General features: G+C 32.1%; 2 protein-coding genes and 1 non-coding gene across 3 annotated transcripts; all 3 read right to left on the bottom strand.

Moving 5' to 3' along the window:
* Positions 1 to 3,852: 3,852 nt before the first annotated feature.
* LOC140827379 (uncharacterized) lies at positions 3,853 to 5,553 on the bottom strand. The gene is made up of 2 exons (XM_073190041.1): positions 4,755 to 5,553; positions 3,853 to 4,610 (listed from the first exon to the last, which is right to left on the bottom strand). The coding sequence occupies exons 1-2, from the start codon at positions 5,551 to 5,553 to the stop codon at positions 3,853 to 3,855; spliced, it is 1,557 nt and encodes a 518-aa protein (XP_073046142.1).
* A 171-nt stretch (positions 5,554 to 5,724) lies between these two features.
* Positions 5,725 to 6,090, bottom strand: LOC140827378 (uncharacterized). The gene has a single exon (XM_073190040.1). It carries the CDS (start codon positions 6,088 to 6,090, stop codon positions 5,725 to 5,727), a length of 366 nt encoding a protein of 121 aa, XP_073046141.1.
* An 18,739-nt stretch (positions 6,091 to 24,829) lies between these two features.
* On the bottom strand, positions 24,830 to 24,936 carry LOC140828757 (small nucleolar RNA R71). The gene has a single exon (XR_012117323.1). It is a non-coding gene; the product is annotated as a small nucleolar RNA R71 (small nucleolar RNA).
* Positions 24,937 to 25,348: the final 412 nt, after the last annotated feature.

Genomic DNA, 25,348 nt, shown 5'->3' with positions numbered 1-25,348 from the left:
GAACAAACATTCCACATTCTTTTTGTTCAATTTGTAAACCCAGACAATACTTGGTTTTTCCAAGATCCTTCATTTCAAATTCTTCCTTCAAGTATGACACAACTTCTTGAATTTCCTTATTCATTCCAATGATGTTTAAATCATCAACATATACAGCAATAATTACGCATCCGAATGTTGTTTTCTTAATGAAAACACAAGGGCATATTGAATTATTTACATATCCCTTTTTCATCAAGTGATCACTTAGTCGATTATACCACATTCGACCTGATTGCTTTAACCCATATAATGATATTTGTAATTTCACATAATAACATTCCATGGGTTTTGAACTTTGTGCTTCAGGCATCTTAAATCCTTCAGGGATTTTTGGTGTGCTGTCGTTGACCACCAAATTAATTCCTACCCTTTTAAATAAAAAACGAGTGTAATGGTGAGTAGGGTCGAATCCACAGGGAACAGTAGATATATTTCTTTTGATAAAAAAAATAAAAATGAGGGGGATTTGTTTTGATAATTACTAAATAAAATAATCTAAACTAAAATTACCAAGCAAGAAAGAATAATGAATCTAGAATTGAAAATTAATCGACGAGAATAAATTGAAGAAATTAATACGAGAAAAATACTGATTCAAGGGGATTCTACTATTTAATTATCTCACTGTTCATCGGTTAATCAATCATTTATTCATGTTATTCCAAACCATTAACCTTAGAATAATAGGGATAGCCGCTAAAATTCTTGTGTTTTCCTGAATTAATTGACCGAACCCAGCATCCAGTCAAAACTTACCAATAATCAACTGGGCACGATAGCGTTCCATATTAATTAAAGACAGCATTTTAGTTTCGTGAAAACAGTTAATCCTAAAATCTAACAATCGAGATAGCTGCAATCGATAGATCGAGTTTCACCGATTTATTTAGATTAAATATGTTATGATAGCACAACACGCCTAATCTATCGCTACTCATGTACCAATCGTTCATGACAATTACGGATCACTGAATTCATAGTTAGCATTAGAAAAGCATACATCAAATTAAATTGTCAGATTAATTGACGTATAACATTCATATAATTAAATCATAAATCAACGAATATTTGGGCAAACAAGAATAATAAATTAAAGTGCAAAACCTCACAATGATAAAATTAAACAGTAAACTATCCTTGAATCAGTCTAAGAAAATTAGCCTAACATGGTTTGATTTACAATCTCCATAAAAATAAATAAATAAAATGAAGTACTAGAGTTGTTGGAGAAAATTGTGAGAGAATCTTGCCGCCCCCTTTTCTTTCTTCACGTGAGAATGTGTTGATTTGTGAGTGGAGAATTGTTGAATCTCTCTTGTCCGCCTCCTTTTCCTTCGTGAATGGTGAGTTTTATTTGGGTCCAAAAACATAAATATAAAAAACCCACTATTTCTTAATTCACCCTAAACATAAAATATAAAATAATAGATACTGTTTTATTTAGATTTCCCCTTTTTGTAATTTTTGGCAGTTGAAGTATCGTCATAAGGCGTGGCCACGCCTTATTCCAGGACTTCTTCTGGTTTGGTCATTCACTTTCAACTCTATCTTGGAACCTTCAAATGTGATAAACATCACATTTTTAGCCCAAATTTGCTCAAAGACTGTCAAAATTCCTCCTACAATAAAATTACAACAAAAAGTGTCAATTAAACATATCGGAGGTTAAAATAACGGGAAATATGAAAATAAAACATTAACTATTACTAGCCTATCAAAATCTCCCACACCTAAACGATGCTTGTCCTCAAGCATAAAATAGATCAACTTATTATCTCAATTTTCGTTCTCCTTCCGCTTCCTCTACTTATCCAAAACATTTTTTTTTTCATGCAACAAGACATTTTAATTTCAGAGCATCTCAAAAAATAACATCATGAACAATCACTACAATCAGAATGTGTAGAAATTAAAATGCATGGGATTTAACAACTCCTCACAAGGTTCGCTCATTCCGCTCCTTAGTGTCTAGGATATATATCAACAAACTCTCATGTCGAATGCATCGAAATTTTTTTACCATAGGCTTGCAAATATATCACATCCTCCCACTAAATGAATGAATTAAAATACACAAACAAAAAGGACTATAAATGGGTTGTAATGTGGCTAGGGGTAAGGTAGGATAAAAAGGAACAATGAGCTATGGAATTGGAGAAATCATATGCACTTCTCACAAAAACAACTGCATCCAAATAATATCTTCAACCTCGTTATAACATCAAGAGCAAATTTTTTTTTTTTTTTTCGGCTCTGTTTTTCTTTATCACTTCGTCTACTTCTCTTCTTTTTCCCATTTTTTGGTTTTTTTTTTTTTTTTTGTAGACGGTGACTATAAGGATTTGAGATTGACTAAATCCCAACAATTCACACTATTTTGGATTGAATGATGCTATTTGTGAAAAGTTTATATGATTCTCCAATTCAGGGTTCAAAACGGGGGATAACCAACAAAAAGGATTTATCACGGCTTGTAATGTGATTATTTTTATTCAAAGAAAAAGGCTGAGGCTCAAACTTGGTTCACTAGGGGTCTATGATTCAGGGTAGGCTCAAAGAACGGCTCAGATAATACGAAAGAAAATGGTTTAAACCTAATACCCTTATCGTTTTGTCTATGCACCTAATCCACCACAAAGTGTTGACAAAGACATGCATAACAATGCAAGTTCTAGAAAAATTAACAATACAATGACAACACACAATCAAAGAAAATGGAGCATGATATCATGATTGCTCATAGGCTCAAAGCTCACCAAAGAAAAAATATAGCAATTGTGTTAAATCCCACACACTTGTCATCTCTAACTATCATCAAGAGCAACTTATTCATAATGCAAGCGTGAGAATGCAAAAACATTTGCACGTAAAGAAAACATCATTTTTTTTCGCATCGGAAGCAATCAGGATTCAGAAGAAAGAGATAACAAATGAACTAGATGCTAGGAACTAACAACGTCACTATTTTTTTTAATTTTATGCAAAAAATGAGAAGAAAAAAAAATTAAAACGAGAAATAAGGCAATATACCCTCCCACACCTAAATGTGGCAATGTCCTCAATGACACAAAATTAGATGCACAACATAGACAGTAAAAGCAAGCAAGGCAAGTTAGAGAACTCCCCTGAAAATTGTTGGGCATCATAGAGCAAGGTGTCCTATTGCTGTGGTGGACGTTGCTGTGAGAGAGAGGGATAAAAAATAGGTTACATTTTTTTTTTTTGAAAAGGAAAAAAAAAGAATCTCCTAGCAGTGGAGGTATTTGAATAAGGCGTGGCCACGCCTTATGTGAAAACCTCTACTGGAATTTTTTTTTTTTTAAATCAGTAGAGGTGTTTCAACAAGGCGTGGCCACGCCTTGTGCGAAGACCTCTGCTGTAATTTTTTTTTTTTAACAGTAGAGGTGTTTTACAAGGCGTGGCCACGCCTTGTGTGAAGACCTCTGCTGTAATTTTTTTTTTTTTTCAATTTTTTTTTTTTTGTGCAGAAGTGGTATTCTTATAAGACGTGGTCACGTCTTGTTAGAAGACATCTTCTGCAAAAAAATGTAACAAAAATTGTACTATTTTAAAAAAAAAAGTAAAGGAAAAAAAATCAAAATAATAAAAACTAAAAATAAAAATAAAAATTGGGTTGCCTCCCGATCAGCGCCTCTTTTTATTGTCGTTGGCTCGACTTCATTCTTTCTTGTTGCTCATGGTAGTTCATATATGGTCACTTTGTCCACTTTAATCCGCTTGAATATTTTCATAGCAAATTTCAGCAAATGTTTGTTTTCTTTGAATTTCTTGGAAATCCCTATCCCTTGGTTATTTCCTCCCTTTTTTTATGAGTACATGCTTGGGTCGATCTGGAGGAAGTTTTTGCGCAATTTTAGATATCTGTGAATCAGAGAGAGAAAATATAGTATTAGAATTTTCAACAGGTCTTTCAATAATCTCCTCTAAATCATTCTTATCAACAATTTTTTGAATTTCTTGTGACAAGTGATTAGCGATATCAAGAGCATTAATAGTGCTTTCACTAACAGGATATTTCATGGTATCATAAATATTAAACTTAACAATCTCACCATGAAATTCCATAGTAAGGGTACCACTATTAACATCTATGACAGACTTTGAAGTTTTCAAAAATGGTCTTCCTAGTAAAATTTGACCGTTTAAATCATCATTTTCCATGTCAAGTACATAAAAGTCTGCAGGAAAAACCAAATTTTCAACTTTCACAAGAACATCTTCAATAACACCTCTAGGATAAACAGTGGACCTATCAGCCAATTGAATCACAATGTCGGTTTTAGTCAGAGGTCCAAGTTCCAAATAATTATAAACAGAATCAGGCATGACATTGATAGAAGCACCCAAATCCAACATAGCCTTTTCAAGTCTAGTATCGCCAATAATACAAGGGATAGAAAACATACCAGGATCACTGAATTTGATAGGAATAGTTTTTTGAATGACTGCAGAAACATGTTCTCCTATCTTTTCCCTTTTACACCCCTTCAACTTATGTCTCTTTTTTGTAGCACAAAATTCTTTTAAAAGTTTAGCACAACGAGATACTGGTTTAATGACATCTAATGAAGGAATATTTACCTAGCCTCTACGAATAAGGTCGTTCAACTCCTTAATACTTTCACACTTCCTATTCAATGCAAGGGGGAATGGGGGAATAGGTTTATACTCAAATAGAGAAGAAAACTTACCTTTCGGAGCATCATCTTGATTGATTATTTTATCCTCAACTTTTATCTCATTCTCTTTCTTTTGCTTGGCTGATGCTTGTACCCCAATTTCTTGAAAATCCAATTCTTTACAATTTCTCAAAGTAATTGCACTCACATTCTCTCTTGGATTCATCACTGTCTGACAAGATATATTACCTAAATTTTGTGCTTCCAACTTGTGAATTGAGGTCGCCAACTGTCCCACTTGAGTGCTCAAATTCTGAATGCTAGCCCTCGTTTCCTGTTGAAATTTTTGAGTGTTCTCAGCTAAGACCTTCACAATTTCATCTAGGGACATACCTGAGTTAGAGGCTTGCGCAAGTGATGGATGTTTGTGATAATTTTGTTGTGGATATCCCTGTTGACCTTCTTGATTCCTATAGCTGAAATTCGGGTGATCTTGCCATCCTGGATTGAAGCTATTAGAATATGAATCGTATCGGCGCTGAGGTTGTCCAGGAAATCCGTCGATTGCATTAACTTGTTGTGTTGGATTTTCTTGTAATGTAGGGCACATGTCTGTCGAATGTCCAACCATCGCACATGTGCCACCAGATTTGGCCTGTTGTACTTGTCCTGCAACCAACCTTTCCAAAAGAGATGTCAAAAAATCTAACTTTTGATCGATAGGAGTAACACTTACCTCATTGACTTGTCGTGGAGGGTTGTCTTGCCTAGTACTGAATTGTTGTGCATTGGCAGCCATGTTGGAGATTAGAGCTCGTGCCTCTTGAGGCGTTTTGTTCACCAGTGCACCTCCACTTGCAGCATCAATCATGTTCCTATCAAAGAGCGAGAGCCCCTCATAAAAATATTGAACTAGTAGCTGTTCTGGAATCTGGTGTTGTGGACAACTGGCACACAACTGCTTGAATCTCTCCCAATATTCATATAAAGTTTCCTCATGCAGTTGTCTAATCCCACAAATGTATTTTCTAATATTTGCCGCTCATGAAGCGGGGAAGAACTTCTCCAAAAATTGTTGTTTCATATTGTCCCAAGTTGTTATGGATCCAGAAGGTAAATAGTAGAGCCAATCCTTAGCCTTGTCGGCTAGAGAGAATGGAAAAGCTCGCAGTGAAATTTGTTCCTCTGTGATCCCTTGCGGTTTCATGGCTGTGCAAACAATATGAAACTCTTTCAGATGTTTATGGGGATCTTCATCTGCAAGACCACGAAAAGTAGGCAATAAATGAATCAAGCCAGATTTTAATTCAAAAGTAGTATCAGTAGTAGGGAATTGAATGCATAATGGTTGTTGAATAACATTAGGATTAACCAACTCCCTGAGTGTTCTTTGAGCTTGTCCTGTCATTTCTTCTTGGTCACTTTCGCTTCTTTCCGTCTTAAGATCAAGTTCGGATTCTCTTTCAGTGTCTTCGTCGGAGTCCAATGATACGTCCAAACAAGGAGATGATGATGGTTGCTTTTCACACCTTAATCTTGCTTTTTTTTTCTCAATCTCTTAGCTGCCTTCTCGATTTCCGGATTATATTCGAGTTCACCTGTACGAGAAGAACGAGGCAAAAAAAATAAAAAAATCAAAAGAAATTAACCTTGCACCGCTCCCTGGCAACAGCGCAAAAATTTGGTGTGCTGTCGTTGACCACCAAATTAATTCCTACCCTTTTAAATAAAAAATGAGTGTAATGGTGAGTAGGATCGAATCCACAGGGAACAGTAGATATATTTCTTTTGATAAAAAAATAAAAATGGGGGGATTTGTTTTGATAATTACTAAATAAAATAATCTAAACTAAAATTACCAAGCAAGAAAGAATAATGAATCTAGAATTGAAAATTAATCGACGAGAATAAATTGAATAAAATTAATACGAGAAAAATACTGATTCAAGGGGATTCTACTATTTAATTATCTCACTGTTCATCGGTTAATCAATCATTTATTCATGTTATTCCAAACCATTAACCTTAGAATAATAGGGATAGCCGCTAAAATTCTTGTGTTTTCCTGAATTAATTGACCGAACCCAGCATCCAGTCAAAACTTACCAATAATCAACTGGGCACGATAGCGTTCCATATTAATTAAAGATAGCATTTTAGTTTCGTGAAAACAGTTAATCCTAAAATCTAACAATCGAGATAGCTGCAATCGATAGATCGAGTTTCACCGATTTATTTAGATTAAATATGTTATGATAGCACAACACGCCTAATCTATCGCTACTCATGTACCAATCGTTCATGACAATTACGGATCACTGAATTCATAGTTAGCATTAGAAAAGCATACATCAAATTAAATTGTCAGATTAATTGACGTATAACATTCATATAATTAAATCATAAATCAACGAATATTTGGGCAAACAAGAATAATAAATTAAAGTGCAAAACCTCACAGTGATAAATTAAACAGTAAACTATCCCTTGAATCAGTCTAAGAAAATTAGCCTAACATGGTTTGATTTACAATCTCCATAAAAATAAATAAATAAAATTAAGTACTAGAGTTGTTGGAGAAAATTGTGAGAGAATCTTGCCGCCCCCTTTTCTTTCTTCACGTGAGAATGTGTTGATTTGTGAGTGGAGAATTGTTGAATCTCTCTTGCCGCATCCTTTTCCTTCGTGAATGGTGAGTTTTATTTGGGTCCAAAAACATAAATATAAAAAACCCACTATTTCTTAATTAACCCTAAACATAAAATATAAAATAATAGATACTGTTTTATTTAGATTTCCTCTTTTTGCAATTTTTGGCAGCTGAAGTATCGTCATAAGGCGTGGCCACGCCTTATTCCAGGACTTCTTCTGGTTTGGTCATTCACTTTCAACTCTATCTTGGAACCTTCAAATGTGATAAACATCACCTTTTTAGCTCAAATTTGCTCCATGACTGTAAAAGTTCCTCCTACAATAAAATTACACCAAAAAGTGTCAATAAAATAACGGGAAATATGAAAATAAAACATTAACTATTACTAGACTATCAATTTTCATATATATATTACTATCAAGTGATCCATATAAGTAAGCTGTAACAACATCCATAAGACGCATTTCTAAATTTTCAGATACCGCCAAGCTAATCAAATACCGAAACGTAATTGCATCCATCACAGGAGAATACGTTTCTTCATAATCAATTCCAGGCCTTTGAGAAAAACCTTGTGCAACAAGTCGAGCTTTATATCTTACTATTTCATTTTTCTCATTTCGCTTTCGAATAAAAACCCATTTGTATCCAACAGGTTTTACACCTTCAGGTGTAAGGACTATAGGTCCAAAAACATTACGTTTATTTAGCGAATCTAATTCAACCTGGATGGCATCTTTCCATTTTATCCAATCCTGCCGATTTTTACATTAACCAAAAGATTTTGGTTCATGATCTTCGTTATTATTTATGATGTCGATTGCCACATTATAAGAAAATATATCATCAATTTCATCTATATCTTTTCGGTTCCATATTTTTCCAGTATTAATGTAATTGATAGAGATTTCATGATTCTCGTCAGTTTGTGGTTCTGACATAACATTTTCATCATCATGTGTTTCTTCAGGAACACCATTCTCTATTTGTGATCATCATGTGTTTCTTCAGAAACATCATTCTTTATTTTGTGATCATCGTGTTTCTCTATGAATTTTCTTTTTCGAGGATTTTTATCCTTGGAACCGACTGGCCTTCCACGCTTCAGGCATTTAATGACATCATGAGTATCTTCCATTTGTTTCTTTGGAATTTCAATTCGAGCAGGGGCATTTGCAGCATGTATATATGATTTAGTTACACCTTTTTGTGTCTGCAAATGCATCTGGTATTTGATTTGCTATTCTTTGCAAGTGTACAATTTGTTGTACATCTTTTTCACATTGTTTTATTCTTGGATCCAGATGTAACAATGATGATACATACCATGCAATTTCCTTTTCGGTATGTTTCTGTTCTCCCCCTAACATTGGGAAGATTTCCTCATTAAAATGACAATCAGCAAAACGTGTTGTGAACACGTCGCCTGTCTGAGGTTCAAGATATCGAATGATTGATGGACTATCATAACCGATATAAATTCCAACATTTCTTTGAGGTCCCATTTTCTTTCGTTGTGGTGGTGCAATAGGCACATATAACATACATCCAAAAATTCTCAGATGAGAAATGTCTGGTTCTTTACCAAATGCAAGCTGTAATGGGGAGTATTTATGATATGCACTTGGTCTGATGCGAATTAATGAAGCAGCATGTAAAATTGCATGTCTCCATATAGAAATAAGGAGCTTTGTTTTCATAATCATTGGTCTAGCAATCATTTGTAGACGTTTAATCAATGATTCAGCCAATCCATTCTGTGTATGTACATGAGCAACAGGATGCTCAACAATGATTCCCATAGACATACAATAATCATTGAATGTCTGGGAAGTAAATTCACCAGCATTATCAAGTCTAATTTTCTTGATTGTATAATCGGGAAACTGATTCCTCAATTTTATTATTTGAGCAAGTAATCTTGCAAATGCAACATTTCGAGTTGACAATAAACATACATGTGACCATCTGCTGGAGGCATCAATCAATACCATAAAGTATCTGAATGATCTACATGGTGGATGGATTGGTCCACAAATATCACCCTGAATACGTTCAAGAAACATTGGTGATTCAGTTTGGATTTTGACTGGTGATGGTCTTATAATAAGTTTTCCAAGAGAACATGCTTTACATTGAAACTTATTATTCTGAAAGATCTTCTGGTCTTTCAGTGGATGACCATGTGTATTTTCTATAATTCTTCGCATCATTGTTGAACCAGGATGTCCCAATCGATCATGCCAATTGGTTAATATCGAAGAATTATCAACTACCATGTTTGATTCAATGAGACTTATATGTGTATAATGCAATCCAGTAGGGAGCATTGGTAGTTTTTCAATCACATATTTCTTTCCTGATTTATATGTGATAAGACACATATATTTCTCATTCCCTTCATTCTTTGTTTGAGTATCATACCCATGGGAATATATATCATTAAAACTCAACAAATTTTTTTTCGATTGTGGTGAATATAAAGCATCATTGATAAAAAATTTTGTATCATTAGGTAACAAAAATTGTGCTTTACCACATCCTTTAATCAAGTCTACAGGACCTGATATTGTATTCACCGTTGTTTTTGTTGGTTTTAGTTCCAAGAAATATCTTTTATCTCGGAGGATAGTGTGCATTGTACCACTATCGAGTATGCAAACTTCAGCTTTGCTCAAAGCATCCATATTTGAACTTCAAAAAAATATGCAATGAAATAAATTACTGGCAATATATATTTAAATATAACGCATATCATAATTATACAATAAAACATTATTCTATGAATACATGAAAAATAAATTATTGTACATTTATATTCTACCATTATATTGTTCATTTTCAGAGAAATCGTTGAGAAAATCTGCAAGCATCAATATTGTTCATTTCTATCCCACCAACATATTGATCATTTCCAGAGAAATCATTCATAAAATCGCCAGCATCAAAATGAGTTGAATCACTCAAACGGTCACTGCGTTCAGTGAAGTTGGTCTCCTTTTCTTTCCCCTTTAATGATTCTTTATAAAGTTTACAAAGGTGCTCAGGAGCTCGACAAACTTTGGACCAATGTCCTGGAGTACCACATCTGTAACAAGAACTTTCATATCTTTCTGAGTGATTCTCATTAACACTTGTATTCTCATGATGCCTTTTCAGTGGATGGTTTGGGATGCTCTTTTGAGATGAGTTATAAAAATAACTATCTCTATTATTTTCAAAACCACGGCCGCAGTCCACGACCACGACCAATTCCACGTCCACGTCCCCGACCTCGACCTCGACCTCGACCAAAACCTTGTCTTTGAAATTGATTTTGGTTTCCAGGTTTAAATTCATTTTTACTTACAGCATTTACTTCTGGAAATGCTGTTGATCCAGTGGGTCGGGACTGATAATTTCTCATTAATAGCTCGTTGTTCTTTTCCGCCACAAGAAGACAGGCGATGAGTTCAGAATATCTCGCGAATCCACAGTACTCTATATTGTTGCTGTAGAGTAATATTTGATGCATGAAACGTGGAAAATATTTTTTCAAGCATATCAGATTCTGTGACCTCATGTCCACAAAATTTTAATTGTGAGATTATTCTATACATCGTCGAATTGTAATCACTGACTTTTTTAAAGTCTTGGAATCTCAATGTATTCCATTCATCTCGGGCGGTCGGAAGTATAACTTCTCTTATATGTTCGAATCTTTCTTTTAATCCCTTCCACAAAGCCATGGGATTTTTTTCAGTCAGATATTCACATTTCAATCCATCGTCGAGATGTCGACGCAAAAATATCATGGCTCTTGCCTTTTCTTGTGACATGCATATGCCATTTTCTTTAATGGTCTCGCTTAGACCCAATGACTCAAGATGCATTTCTACATCTAGAGTCCATGGCATATAATTCTTTCCCGTGATGTCGAGCGCAACAAATTCGAGCTTTGTTAAATTTGACATGGTGGTACTAAAAAAATTACGATGCATTTAATTAGTTAATAAATATTGCAATACAAAGTAACGGATAAACAACAAGTACAAGTATTTGTAAAAATAAAGAAAACGCACGAGGAGGATATTCTCCGATAAATACAAGACTCGTGAGTATGATAACCAAAATAATTAAAAATATCCTTGAGAAAGCCATCTTCTTCTTTCTTCGAAAAATTTGATGATTAATAATTTTTAGAGAAGAAGAGAAAGTTAGAGTGATTGAATGTGTTTGTGAGATCATATTTATAGGGCAAAAACTAGCCGTTTTTTACCATTTATGACCGTTGGTGTACAAAAAAATAAAGGTATGTATTTGTATAATTTTATGGTAATAATATGGTATATATAATATTAGACATGTTTAAATAATTATGTATATCATATCATAATATTATAATGAGTGTCATAATTTATTTTGTTTAGAAACCTTATAGACTTTTATACTTGTCGTATCCCTTACCGGGAGTGTGGGATGTCGTCTTAACATCCTCCCAGGATTTATAACAAGTTTTTGAAAAATTTATTTTTATTATTTCTAATAATAACATTATATTGTATATTAAATAAATACACAATAAATAAATAACAGTAAAATAAATATTATTACTTTTGTTACCTTTTTATTCTGTTTGGAGCTTGGAAAAGTATGTAGGACTTTTAGAGCTTCGTGCTGATAACGTGTTGTGAAAAAATAAAAATTTATGGTAAAAAGTAAAAATCTCAAACTCTCAAAATTTACCAAACTACACACTTTATATTATTTTTCTCTCTACTCAATTGTGATTTTCTTCACAAATGAGAGATCTATTTATAGAGATTCTTTACACATAATCCAAAAATAAAATTCATCATCACCTACATCATCACACACTAATTTTCAATATTTACAACTCTTATTTTCAACATTCAAATATTCAACATTCAAATATTCAATACACACATTTTAAATTATTTTTCAACAAAAATGAATTATTTAATTTATTGTGAATATTAAACTTATATTTTTATGACTTGGAATAACAAGCTTGATTAAACTTAAAATTTGAGATTTCCTAATCACATGGATATACCTAACGGAAACATTCTTATATGCCCTCTAATTTTTTCTATTTTGGGTTTGAGTAGGTATCTTGTGAGACGATCTCAAGAATCTTTATCTGTGAGACGCGTCAACTCTGTCGATATTCACAATAAAAAGTAATACTCTTAGCATAAAAAGTAATATTTTTTAATGGATGATCCAAATAAGAGACTGTCTCAAATAATACGACCCGTGTGACCGTCTCACACAAGTTTTAGCCTTTAGGTTTTTGATTATTTAACTAATAAAAAACTTAGGTTTTTGTCCATATAACTTAGTTTTTTTGGCTTTTAGTCTTATTTTGACGGAATGTCGATATGATAACGGAATGTCCTTTTTCGATTATCCAAATTATGGCAATAGCTCGTCTTAAACAGAACAGGGGGAATTAAATTTTAGTTAGTGCCTCTGATTTCCCAGTATAAGATTGAAAAACTTAGAAAACATATGTAAAAATCAATTTGTATAATCTGATTATTAAGATATGATTTGCCAAAGGTAATTTCTACTTCCTTCCATTGGGCCGGGTCGGAAGTAATGAAAGGAATATGCAGATAAAAATAACAGGATTCATCGCTTCAATTACAGCCCAAACAGACCAGGCCCAATCATTTCATACGGGCCCATTTGGATATTTTCTGATTAAACCATGGATAAATTATCAAACATGCAATTCCTCGAGACACGACGTAGTATCATTATTTATCATAAATATATATTTGATTTATTTGGGTAAAATAAAATTTATAATTTTTTGGTTTCGAGAGAGATATTCAATCCCAAGGTCTTTTGTCACATGCCAAAAAAATAAAGTAATTAGTATAATAATCCCACAGTCAATTGCATGCGAATATTCGATAATCGCGTCTTAATTAGTTTTTCATACGTTTTTAACCATTAATCATTTATCTAATCTATCCACTACATTTTTTTAATCCATAGCATGTGACACGAACTTTGAATAACTTGTAAAACCAATGCTGCCTATTCTTTCAATATACATAATAATAAAAATAAATAATTGGTAGACCACAAAAGCATATATTAAATTTAGATACAAAGTGTCACTCCCTCTGTTTGAAAAAATCAAATTATATTCTTTTATTTAATGTGTGATTCTTCAATATAAGTTTATACATATCATAAAAAGAATATCAAGTTATTTACATTGATATGAAATATTCATGGATTCACAAAAGTTCACGTGAAACGGTCTCACGTGTCAATTTTGTAACACAAATCTCCAAACTCGAATCGATTCATGAAAAAATATTACTTTCATGTTAAAACATTTATTTTCACTTTAGGTACGAGACTTACTCGCATGAATTAATATATTCATTAGAATATTATGCGTGTGACAAGTAACAAATGAAATATATTTAGTGAAGATGGATATTTGAGAGAATATAAATTACTAAATTATGACGTGAGGTTTAAGAAGCATCTAAGATTGATTAATACATTTACATATTCCGAGGTATGGCCAACTAATTAACTTATTCAGTAATTAATAATTACTTTTTTTTTGCTAGCAATAATTGTTAAGATTGGAAATCCTCCTCCATTGAGCTAGTTTTTGGGGTTGAGTTAGATTCAAATTCCAATCTTAACATGGTATCAGAGCTCATGTTACACCGTTATGTGTTGGACCACCTGTTCTGCCCATAATTAGGTCATTTGTAAACTTCACGTTCCAAATGTTCATTCATGAGCGTGAGAGGGGTGTGTTAATTGTCTCACATCGGTTGGATAAATAACCTGAGAGTTGTATATATGAGATTGGACAATCCTCTCCCTTTCATGAGCTAGCTTTTGGGGTGGAGTTAGGTCTCAGTTCTAATATTAACAATAATTAAGTGTTTGGCATAGGGTTTGGGATGTAAATAAAAGGTTCGGTAAATGCTATTTATATGAGTAGTGTCTTCGTCTATTTAGTATATTCATCATTATAGTTGAATAAGTTAACATGATTTATTCACTCAGCACACATGTCATATATTGAGTGGATAAAGCACTATCCATGCGAACAACATAACAAAACCGTAAATTAGAAGGTAATTATATGTTGGAAATTGAAATTTAATGCGAGGCAAGTCTACAAGAAGTGAGTTAATTAATGTCATTATTTATTGTAGCAAAAGAATTTTAACAATATATGTTCAATTATTTAAACGAACAACTAATGCTTTTATATAACATTGTTCAATGGTCTAATTTTTAAAAAAAAAAAAATTCATCGAATCGAGCATGCTTAGAATTTAATTTCACATAAGCGGATAGAAATCGAGTATGTACTTGTTCAACGCTATACTTCGATTGTCATTCGACATGATATTAGTTGTTAAAACAATTGTTATCTTTCCTGCAAGAGACATAGTGAATATATTGATTTTAAAAAGAAGAAATATTCCAAACATTTGGGAATCTCCATTTTTTCGTTTCTTATTAATTAATAATGCAATGTACTATATTTATATTAAATCCAAGAAATCGTTTTTATGTAAGCAACTCTTTTTGACTTTTTAAAATGTAAATTTATATATATATATATATATATATATATAGACACACACACAAATACAATGTATGGTTTTGAAGGAAACAATATTATTAAAGTAGTAAGGCTAATTTGTTTGCGTGTATCATTATTATATAACGACTCTAGCTCGGATAGCCGTAGGTTTATTGTTCTTTGGGAAACATAAACATCAGATTTAATTATAATTATTTCGGTCATTTCTGGGCAAGGATAGAGAGTATGTAGGGGTGGTATGGTACGGTATATCGTATCAAACTATGGTATTATATACCGTACCGAAAATATCGGTATAGAATTTTTCTATACTGATACCGATATCGCACATTCGGTATACCGAATTTTCGGTATGAAAAAAATTCATACCGATACCGTATCGACACCGAAAATTTTGTCGGTATACCGAAAAATGTCGGTATATCGAGGTATACCAACATTTTTTCGGTATACCAAACTTAAATTTAAATAATAATAATAATAATAATAAAATATTTTCGATATTTCGGTATATACCGAAATACCGAAAAAAAAATATTCCGTATCGACACCGATACCGAAAATTTTTGTACGATATGATACCATACCGAAATTTTCAGTATACCGATTTTTTCAGTAAGTTCGGTATTTTTTTTGGTATGATTTTTCGATATTTCAGTATTTCGGTATTTTTTCCTGACTCATAAGAATATGTTATTTGTTAGCAATTAAGCCCTCAAATTGACCCCATAATGACAACTAACGTAGGTTATATTTTTGTCTATGTGTGTGTGAAAGACAAAAAAATGTCACTATTATATTTTAAAAAAAAATTAGGATGTTACCGGACCGATTCCGGATCGTGTGATGATAAAAGTTAACCTATTTTGTACGATATGAGATTGGAGCGAATTAGATTTGTCGAATCGTATAACATAATGGATGAAACCAAATTGAACAAGAATAAAATATCATTTGATGTGACTTGGTAAAAATAAGTGTGAGATGCGTGAACACTTGCGCCAGGTCGGATTATGAAAAAGATGAGGAATGAGAGCTTAGTGAGATGTTTCCAAACCAGAGATTTCATTCTTCTTCCTAGAAAAACTAGTGATGACCTGTAAACACGAAGATAACCACGTGAATGAGCACAGGAGGAATGTCGGACGTGACCACTCTGATGTTAAATTCAACAAATGAGTGAGGAAAAAACAAAAGAGAGATGCTGCATAAATGGTGTGGGCAAGATATATATGTGAATGAATGAATCAGATTTGAGAAAACCTGATATTTATAGCAAAAAAGTCAATGATAACCTTGTTTTCAATGTCTACTTACTGATTATGACAAGACGGCTGCTCATACCCTACTTTCTGACAACTTCTCTGACATGTCAAATCTATGTGATTCTACCAACACTCGAGCGCGGTGCTACTATCGAGGTAACCAAGGTAGAAAGTCGTCACTCGGGAATTTGTCTGGAAGCCCGTGATATATGCCCGGTTGCTACTAGCCCGGTGAGATTATGTCTCGGCCATAGATTTGCCCGGATATTTGTCGGATTGGTTCAAAAATTCTCATAACCTTATCCATGATTCGGGATCATTTGATATCCATGACCCGGGCCTCCTCGAATGTATCATCATTATAATCATTTTTTTCCTATTCTGACCACTATGTAAGTGAAGATTTTTTTTTTTTTTTTTTTGCTTTTGAGGAAGTAAAGAAACTATTTATAAACGAAGTTATGAAAACTCTTGTATCGTTATACAAATCAATTTTATTAGACGGGTTTCTAATCTGTCATAATCAATCAAAATTATTACTTTTTATTTTAAAATTATTAATTTTTATTGTAAATATGAACCGAATTATTCCGTCTCATGAAAGTAGATTTGTAATAAAACATCTCTTAACTGAAATGCACCATATGATCAGACCCATGAAAAATGTCCCAAAGTGCGATAAATCGTAATGGCTTTTTGTTTACATAATCGTAATGTTTATTTTACTTTTCCCAAAATAGGGAAAAATGCTTTTCAGCAGCTCAGATATATCAAATACATATTTAAATATTATTTATATCAATTATTTGCATGTGTCTATACAGTGTTTTGATTAAATACATTTTTTATTTTTGATTTTATTTATTTTTACATTTTGAAAATTAATTTTCAAAATTCTAATAAGTATAAAGATAAAAGATATTAAATTTTAAAATAAAAATAAAAAATAAAAATATATAAAACCATCATGCTCAAATAAGATTCAAATTTAATTTTCACCATATTATAACTTTACAACATATATACTGTAACTTTCCAAAATTTTATCGCTTCATGAATTGTAGTCAATAATTGGTCATAAAAAAAAATCATAAAATCAATGAAAAATCTTCACCTTGAAGGACACAAATTACTCGAGTTGATGTCCTACCCATCTTGCAATAATGGAAATATATTCTTGGTCTCTCTATATTATTAATTAGACAAAAACTTGTGTGAAACGATCTCAAATGTCATATTTTGTGAGACATATATCTTATTTGAGTCATCCATGAAAAAAATATTATTTCTTATGCTAAGAGTATTACTTTTAATTGTGAATATCGGTAGGGTTGACCCGTATCACATATAAATACTCGTGAGACCATCTTAGAAGAGACATACTCTATTAATTAAGGATGAAAAAATATATTTCTATTTTCATTGTTATAAATGTATTAAATCTTGAAAATTGTGATGATATATAATATAGTATAGATAATTATAAAACAAAGATAGAATGCAAGAAATTAAAAGTGTAAGTAAAGGTGATGCATCACTTGCTTACTTTTAAAAAAGATTGTTTTTTCATCTTATATACTTTAGCTAACTTGATATGATCACCTTATTTTAACACAATTTACCTTTTATAATACTTAAAAAATTTTTAAATTTTTATTATGCTGAGTTGATTATTAAAAAATGTAAAAATAAATCAATTTTATATGATAAAATGTCTTTTGTTTCAACAAATATCATATTTAGACGTGACAACAATTTAACTCAAATATATTAAATCATATTATAATCCCAAGATATGTTTGGGTCACTAGCAAGAGTAATTATTACTCCGCAAATATAATTCTTTCTCAATAATTATATAATCATGTAATTCATTGAATCGAGAAATACATGACAAGGAGTTTGATACATCAGAAACGTTGTTACAACACAAATCTTTTAAATTATGCACTAATTACACTTCATATTTCAATATCTTTTCGAGTACGAGACAGTTATTGATATCAACACTTTTCGATATCAATCTACAAAATTTTATTCAAATACCCATAAAAAACACATCTTAATTAAAAAATTATTCGTTTATTCAATATTAAATGTGGTGGTTTAACATTCGAAAAATGAATAATTTTAATAATATACAATTCGAGCTTAAAAATATTTAAAAATCAAAATTCAATAATTTCAAAAATATCAAAGTAGGAGTGGGGTACCAAAATTAAAGTGGAGGCACAAGAAGTTGATTCGAGCTCGATTGGGTCCCAACACATCCCTGTCGGCAAATGGGTAGCGAACCCATTCGAAGCATTTAAAATGTAAGAAAAAATAAAAAAAAATACACATTTAGATATAAACGTGAAAGTTAATTTGATGTCATGTAATGAAGTAATATATGAATAAACGCAGGAAAATTAATGTATGAAAAATTATAGTGATTATTGAAAAGAGTAGGTCTCTTGTGAGACGGTTTCACGAATCTTTATTTGTGAGACGAGTCAACCCTATCATTATTCACAATAAAAACTAATACTATTAGCATAAAAACTAATAATTTTTCATGGATGCCCCAAATAAGAGATCTGTCTCACAAATACAACCCACTCGTAAGACCGTCTCACACAAAATTTTGTCCATTGAAAAACATAGGGAAATAAATATATTGATATATAATAAAGAAGTTAGAGCAGAAAACGTTCGGTCTTGTAATTATTATTAGAGTCAAGATCACATATTTGATTCACATTGATTGCAAAGAGTACAATTATTTCGAGATGGGTTGTTGATGTGTGATAATTGTCCATGATGAGTAAAACGATCTAGTCATGATGCTTGAGCTGCTATGCAGTTTAAAATATTTGAGTTGTACTATTACCACCAGCTATAATTTTTGTTAAAGCGGCAAACACTCGATTTTACATAATTTTTAAATATATAAATTATTTAAATATAAATTTTGATTTAATTGTACATATAAGGCGAGCAAAAAATTAGTTTAAATCAAAACTAATTAAATATATTGAATAATCGAAAGAATGGACATAATCTTATAGCATGTTGATAAAATTAATTGAACTAAATTTGTGATTGTAGTATCTATACAAGCTACAAGTGAAACGTCAATTATTTTAATATTAATCCTATATATTATTTTAATTATTTTTAAAATTAACTTGTTAATAGACCTTTAACTAAGAGTTAAATATGTCCATTATAATTGTTTTAAAATTAAAATTTATTATAAAAAAATATTTTAAAAATTCAATTTTGTTTGTTCATATTATAGCTAATTCGATTAAAAAAAAATTTATTTTTTAAAGGAGGAATTTTTCACACACTTTATCTCTATTCGTTTTCTCGTGTTTCATTATTCTCGCACATTTTTGGATTCCAAGATGATGTGATGGAACTTACACGTTGCATATAATTTATGTCAAAGTTTTCCAAAAAGTTTTTTATTTTTTTGGGAAATATATTTAAAGTTAATTGAGTATGTTTGGACGAATAAAATGCTTATAAATCAAGCTGTCAATTTATTTATTTTTTATTTTGATATTTTATTATTCAACGATAGCGTGGTGAAAAATGGTTTGAACAAAGTTTTTATAATGTTTAACAATAGATATATTGTGAGACGATATCACATATCTTTATTCGTGTAACGAGTCAACTCTACTTATATTTATAATTAAAAAGAGTCGAAGACTTGTGATGTTTCCATTCAAATTTTTACATGGTCGATGGAGAGAATACATTATCAAGAGGATGATTATCCTATAGGTAAATTTTATTACTATTGAATACATAACCACTCATTATGATATGTTACTGATTAAGTATGTCATAATATTTAAAAATACTACTAATTTTTTTGTCGCAAAAACTTTTGTGAAATTGTAACAAAATTATTTTATGAGACATATTTCTGAGACCCAACTCATGAAAAATTAATATTTATCATATCAAAAATATTACTTTTCACGATGTATGGATCGGGCTAACCAATCTCACGGATATAGATCTGTGAAGCCATCTTACAAAAGACCAGTTCAATTTTTATAGAATGCGGTAATTAGGTTAGTATACTTTTTTTTTATAAGAATTATTTTCAATTTTTGATTTTATTATATATATTTTTGGAAAAATAAAGCAATCAATTTACTTATTTACTAGCATTCTCTTCATACATGATGCATGTATATATACAATTTTTTGTTAACTTCAATTTTTTTAAAAAAAATTTATGAATTTTATGATTAAAAAAAAATCATTTTTGTGTATGAGTGACATGATTATTTAAAATTTAAAAATTCTTGATAAAAAAAAATATCTAGAAATTTTAAATTTTTTTTAAAATTCATGATATATGGTTGCTATACATGAGTCATAAATTTACTTAAATGTATTTTTACGACATATTTTATCAAATATGTATGGTAAGTATAGACAGTATATTTTAGATAATAATGTATCATAAATAAATAATAAAAAAATAACTTATATATGTATCGGTGTACTTATAAGAAAATCCTAAAAGGAAAATATATATCATTAAAATAGATGGTTTTAATTCATTAAACATTCTGAACTCATTTATAAATATTTTAATGTAATTGAATTTAACAAACATATATATTCAAATTGGATAATAAAAACATAAATAAGATTTTTGTGAAATGATTTTAAATATTTATTTATGTGAGAAGGATCAACCTAATCTATATTTAAAACGAAAAAAATAAAACATAACATTAATGGATCTATATCTGTGACACAGATAAACTCGATTCATATTTAAAATGAAAAAATATATATTATTAAGATAAAATATAATATTTTTTCATAAATTAATTAAGTTGAAAATTACCTCATAAAATCAAGTAGCGAGACGTTTTTAAAAACATTTTTTGGGGGAAAAAATAGGTAAGAAATGTAAAATAAAGTAAAAGATGTACGGACACGTGTGTGCGACTTTTATATATAGAGAGATTCGGGTAAGATCCAGAGAAAGACAATTCGAGGGCTCTCATTAAAGTAGCAATCTTTCGACACCAAATCCCACTCCCACTCTTTTTCATTTTTTCTTAATTATTTCATAGTTTTTGTCAATATATAATATATATTTTTTATAATTATTTATGAAATATATACATTAGCTCAATAACTTATCATCACATTTTACGAAATAACCTAACAATCGGGTCACGTCTAGGATTTTAGAAGCTACGTACTCAAACAAAGTTGTCTTCTGTTAACGAGTGTTAGCGGTGATAGGGTCGTAGTTGCATATTTTATTAGGTTTATTTTAGTTGATGTTTGCATAAATTTGTGTGTTGAGTTCACGTTTTCTTCATTTTGTTTCCAATTCATGCCTATGGTGACTTATTGTAAGGCTCGAGAATTATCAGCTGTTATGGATGTGAGATTCACAAGTTGGAGAATGCATGACATTTAAATTGAAATTGTGAGGTTTGGGCCGAAGCCATACCGCACCCGCGGTGTTAGAGATACAGCACCCGCGGTGCATTGAGAAGAAATTGGTGAATTTGTGCGAAGCCACACCGCACCCGCGGTGGTAACAGGACCGCACCCGCGGTGGTGAGACCGCACCCGCGGTGATCGAAATTCAGAAAATGCATGAACTCGCCGTGAGCACAGCGCACCCGCGCTGCTAGTGTACCGCACCCGCGGTAGTGCGTGTCATTTGAAAAATAATAACACTTGTTCTTGAGCATGCAATATAGATGTGTTGTCTTTCATTCAGCTATTTCAGAAACACCTCAGAACCGAGAGCATGCAAGGGAGAGTTTCCATTCCTCTTGATTTTAAACTTGTGATTTTGAAGAATTTAGCCATCCGATTTCATATACGACTTCGGTTTTGAATTCCTCTCATCATTTGCTATTCAAGGATGTAAGTTTCAGTTATTTCCAGCATGTTTCGGTAGTTATGTGTTGGAAGAATTTAGATTTGAGCTTTAGATTATGTTCTTGATATGTTGAACTTGATATATTCGCTACCGGATCGAATTACGAATGTCGTATGCTATTATTTCGAATTCCAGCATGTATATTGAGTTGAGATGGGATAATTTCAGTATGATATTGTGTCTTTGATAAGGTTATGAATTGTTGATATTGAGCTTAGTGTTATTGAGTTACCGATATCGAAGAAGTACGCCGTTACACCGTCGAATTGTATCAAAACCGAATATTGAATTGTATATGTGCTGAGTTGAATTGGGAATTGATATGGTATGTCTACATTGTCTTTCAGAGTTGTTATTGTCAGACTCGACATTCCGACTTCAAGATCTCGACAGACATTGTGCGAAGAAAGGTATAATTCATGTGGTCACGGGATTGCACAACTCGATTCAGATTTGATACGAGTTTCCCTAAATCACATACTAGATTGTTATTACATTTCATTATGTAATGCCTTGTTTATTGATTTATAGTCGAGTCCTGAGATAGGAGATATTGGCAGACTGGCCAAAACTAGACGTTTCGGTGTATCGACGCATAGGAGTAGATTTGCTCTATGTGTAGACCCTCGATACAGAGTTGACCGAAGTCTAGGAATAAGACGTACCGTCGCCCCGATTGGTTGAGTAGGTGACAGACCGTCTTATTCACACCGGGATCCCTAGATTAGAAATGAGTCGAGTCAAGATTTAAATGTTGAATACAGATTGGTATTCTTTTACATGTCTTAGATTATCATTCATGTTAATTGATATATGCTATGCTTTTGTACATGATTTATGACATTGCATGCATCCATGTTTTATACTGGGATATGTTCTCACCGGAGTTATCCGACTGTTGTCGTGTCTGTATGTGTGCATGGCAACAGGTGAGGCAGGATCTGGGTCACGAGGAAGATGAGAGATTGTTGATAGAGTGGTGATCTCGGGCGTTGCAGCTACTAGTTGTTTGTACTAGACTTGTACCGAAACTTTTAAACACTGGTGTATGGTTGTACTAGACAGACATGTATGTACATTATGTTGTTTATTTCAGTTAAAGACATGATATGCTTTAGTTATACAATTGAATTAATATTAAAAGCAAATTTTTGACCCACATTTTCGAGCAAAGATCCAATTAAATCCCAAAAAGAATTGAGTTAGAGCCCGGGTCCCCACACTTACCATATGCGTTGGTTGAATTGTAGGTGAAAAGGATGGAAAATGATGAGAACTGATGAAGTAGGACAAAAGATGTCGTATGAGGGTGGTGTTTTTCAACCTTCCTAGCATAAATGCATGAAGATCGAGGAAGCAGAACAATAAAAGGCATGTTAAGGCGGTTGTTTGCGACCTTCCTAGGGTGGTATTTTCTGACCGTCCTAGCGCGATTTGATAAGGAAAGAAGAATATTCTCTGTTTGTTCAACTTTCGAGCACTCATGGTTGCATCTATATCTTATGATAGCCCTAATACGCTAAATTAATCATGAGGCTACACATTCTTGAGCCACCACAAGGAAGAAAAACGTCCCAAGTCGAGAAGGCGAGGAAGAACTCGAGATTCTCACGCTGCGTTTTCTTACTTCTTCAATTCTTTGAGTATTTTTGGTTTAAAGATATTGTTCAAACATTGTCTTGATATTTTTGTGGTAATGTTGAGTAGCTAAATTTCATATTTGTTGGGATTTAGGATATACCCCAAAATATTTGTTCAATTAATTTAATTCTCGACTTTTGCTTCATGTTTGATTATGTTATTGTTTGCATTGAAGTGTAGCTAACTTCTATGACATTTTTGAATTCGATAGAAGATTTTTCCATACGAAAAAGTAACATAGTCCGTGAATTTACAATTTATATAGATATATGAAATTGAATACATATTGATAGTGATAGTCCAATAGGTCGAAAGCTTAGAAATTTCACAAATCGTTCATGCAATCATCTTTGATAAATAATTGAAAGTTTTTAATTATTTCATTGTGTTGAATTAGTTTAATATAATTTGATAGAATATATTAATAATTTATGGGATCTTGTCAAAAACATACACAACTGTCGATATTAGTTATTTGAATCATCTGTGGTAGATGAACTGAAATTCCCAACAGATTAATTCGCATATTTTTCTATTGTATGCCACGATCCATTGACTTGGAGCTTGAATCTTTTGATACAGAAATTGAGAAAACTTTCGGAGAAGAAAGAAGCAACAAAAGCTTTAGATGGAAAGATTGGTAGAACCAAGGCAAAATGAAAGCTATGAAGGACAAAATAGAGAAGCCAAGAGGCATGACAGTGAACACAACATTGAGAGCCCTGCACCTATATCCATGATGGATTGTTCCCAACCTTCTCTTTATGGGGCGCATGCAAGCATAGTGAAGCCAATCGTGCAGGAAAACCAACACGTGATCGAGCCAGCCATAATCCAAACGATTCAGAACTCATGCCAATTGGGGAGAATAATGTTGGATGACCCCAATGCAAAAAAAGAAATTTTCTCGAAATTACGACACTTATAAGCATGATGGAGTTTATGATAATGTTACTCGTTTGCGCTATTTCTTTTTTTAGAGATAAAGCTAAAACATGTATACATTGTTTGCCTATCAATGTCTTTTTTACTAAGTACTTTCTACCATCAAAGATAATGAAGTTAAGAGCCGACATCACTACCTTCGCCTAATACGAGCAAGAATCATTATATGAGTCATGGGAGCGCTACAAGGATCTGTTATGAAGATGCCCACATCATGAAATGCCTTTGTGGCTTGAGGGACAAACTATTTACTATGTCTTAACTACTTTTAATTTGACTATAATAGATTATGCAGCTTGTGGAACTCTATTGCAGAAAACAACGGAAGAGGGATATGAGTTAGTGGAGGAGATGACTGTTAATAGATATCATCTACAATCTGAGATGAGTAATTAAAGAAGACCTATGAGAATGCATTAACTGGATGAGTTTACTGCTGTGTAAGTACATCTTGAGGCTTTGAACAAGAATTTTTGATAGTCTGCTATGCATATTCGGGAGGTATTTTGTGATGTTTGTGGTGGTGAACACTTCACGAAGGATTGTAAAAATTGAAATCATTTCTATGTAATTGATATGGAACCATTAAATTATGTGGGTAGCTAGATTCATCATAGAAACAACCCTTATTCG

This window comes from Primulina eburnea, chromosome 3 (genome assembly GCF_022965805.1).
Source record: "Primulina eburnea isolate SZY01 chromosome 3, ASM2296580v1, whole genome shotgun sequence".
NCBI classification, from domain to species: domain Eukaryota; kingdom Viridiplantae; phylum Streptophyta; class Magnoliopsida; order Lamiales; family Gesneriaceae; genus Primulina; species Primulina eburnea.
Note: the sequence above shows the minus strand (reverse complement) of the source record. Positions and strands in the feature narration are given on the sequence as shown.

What these genes read in the sequence shown, in the direction of transcription:
- LOC140827378 (XM_073190040.1), bottom strand. Translation starts at nt 6,090, where the DNA reads ATGACAGGACAAGCTCAAAGAACACTCAGGGAGTTGGTTAATCCTAAT.
- LOC140827379 (XM_073190041.1), bottom strand. Translation starts at nt 5,553, where the DNA reads ATGATTGATGCTGCAAGTGGAGGTGCACTGGTGAACAAAACGCCTCAA. An exon ending in TCAAGATGATGCTCCGAAAG is followed by an intron (nt 4,611 to 4,754) that starts GTAAGTTTTCTT and finishes TCATTAAACCAG; the next exon opens with TATCTCGTTGTGCTAAACTT.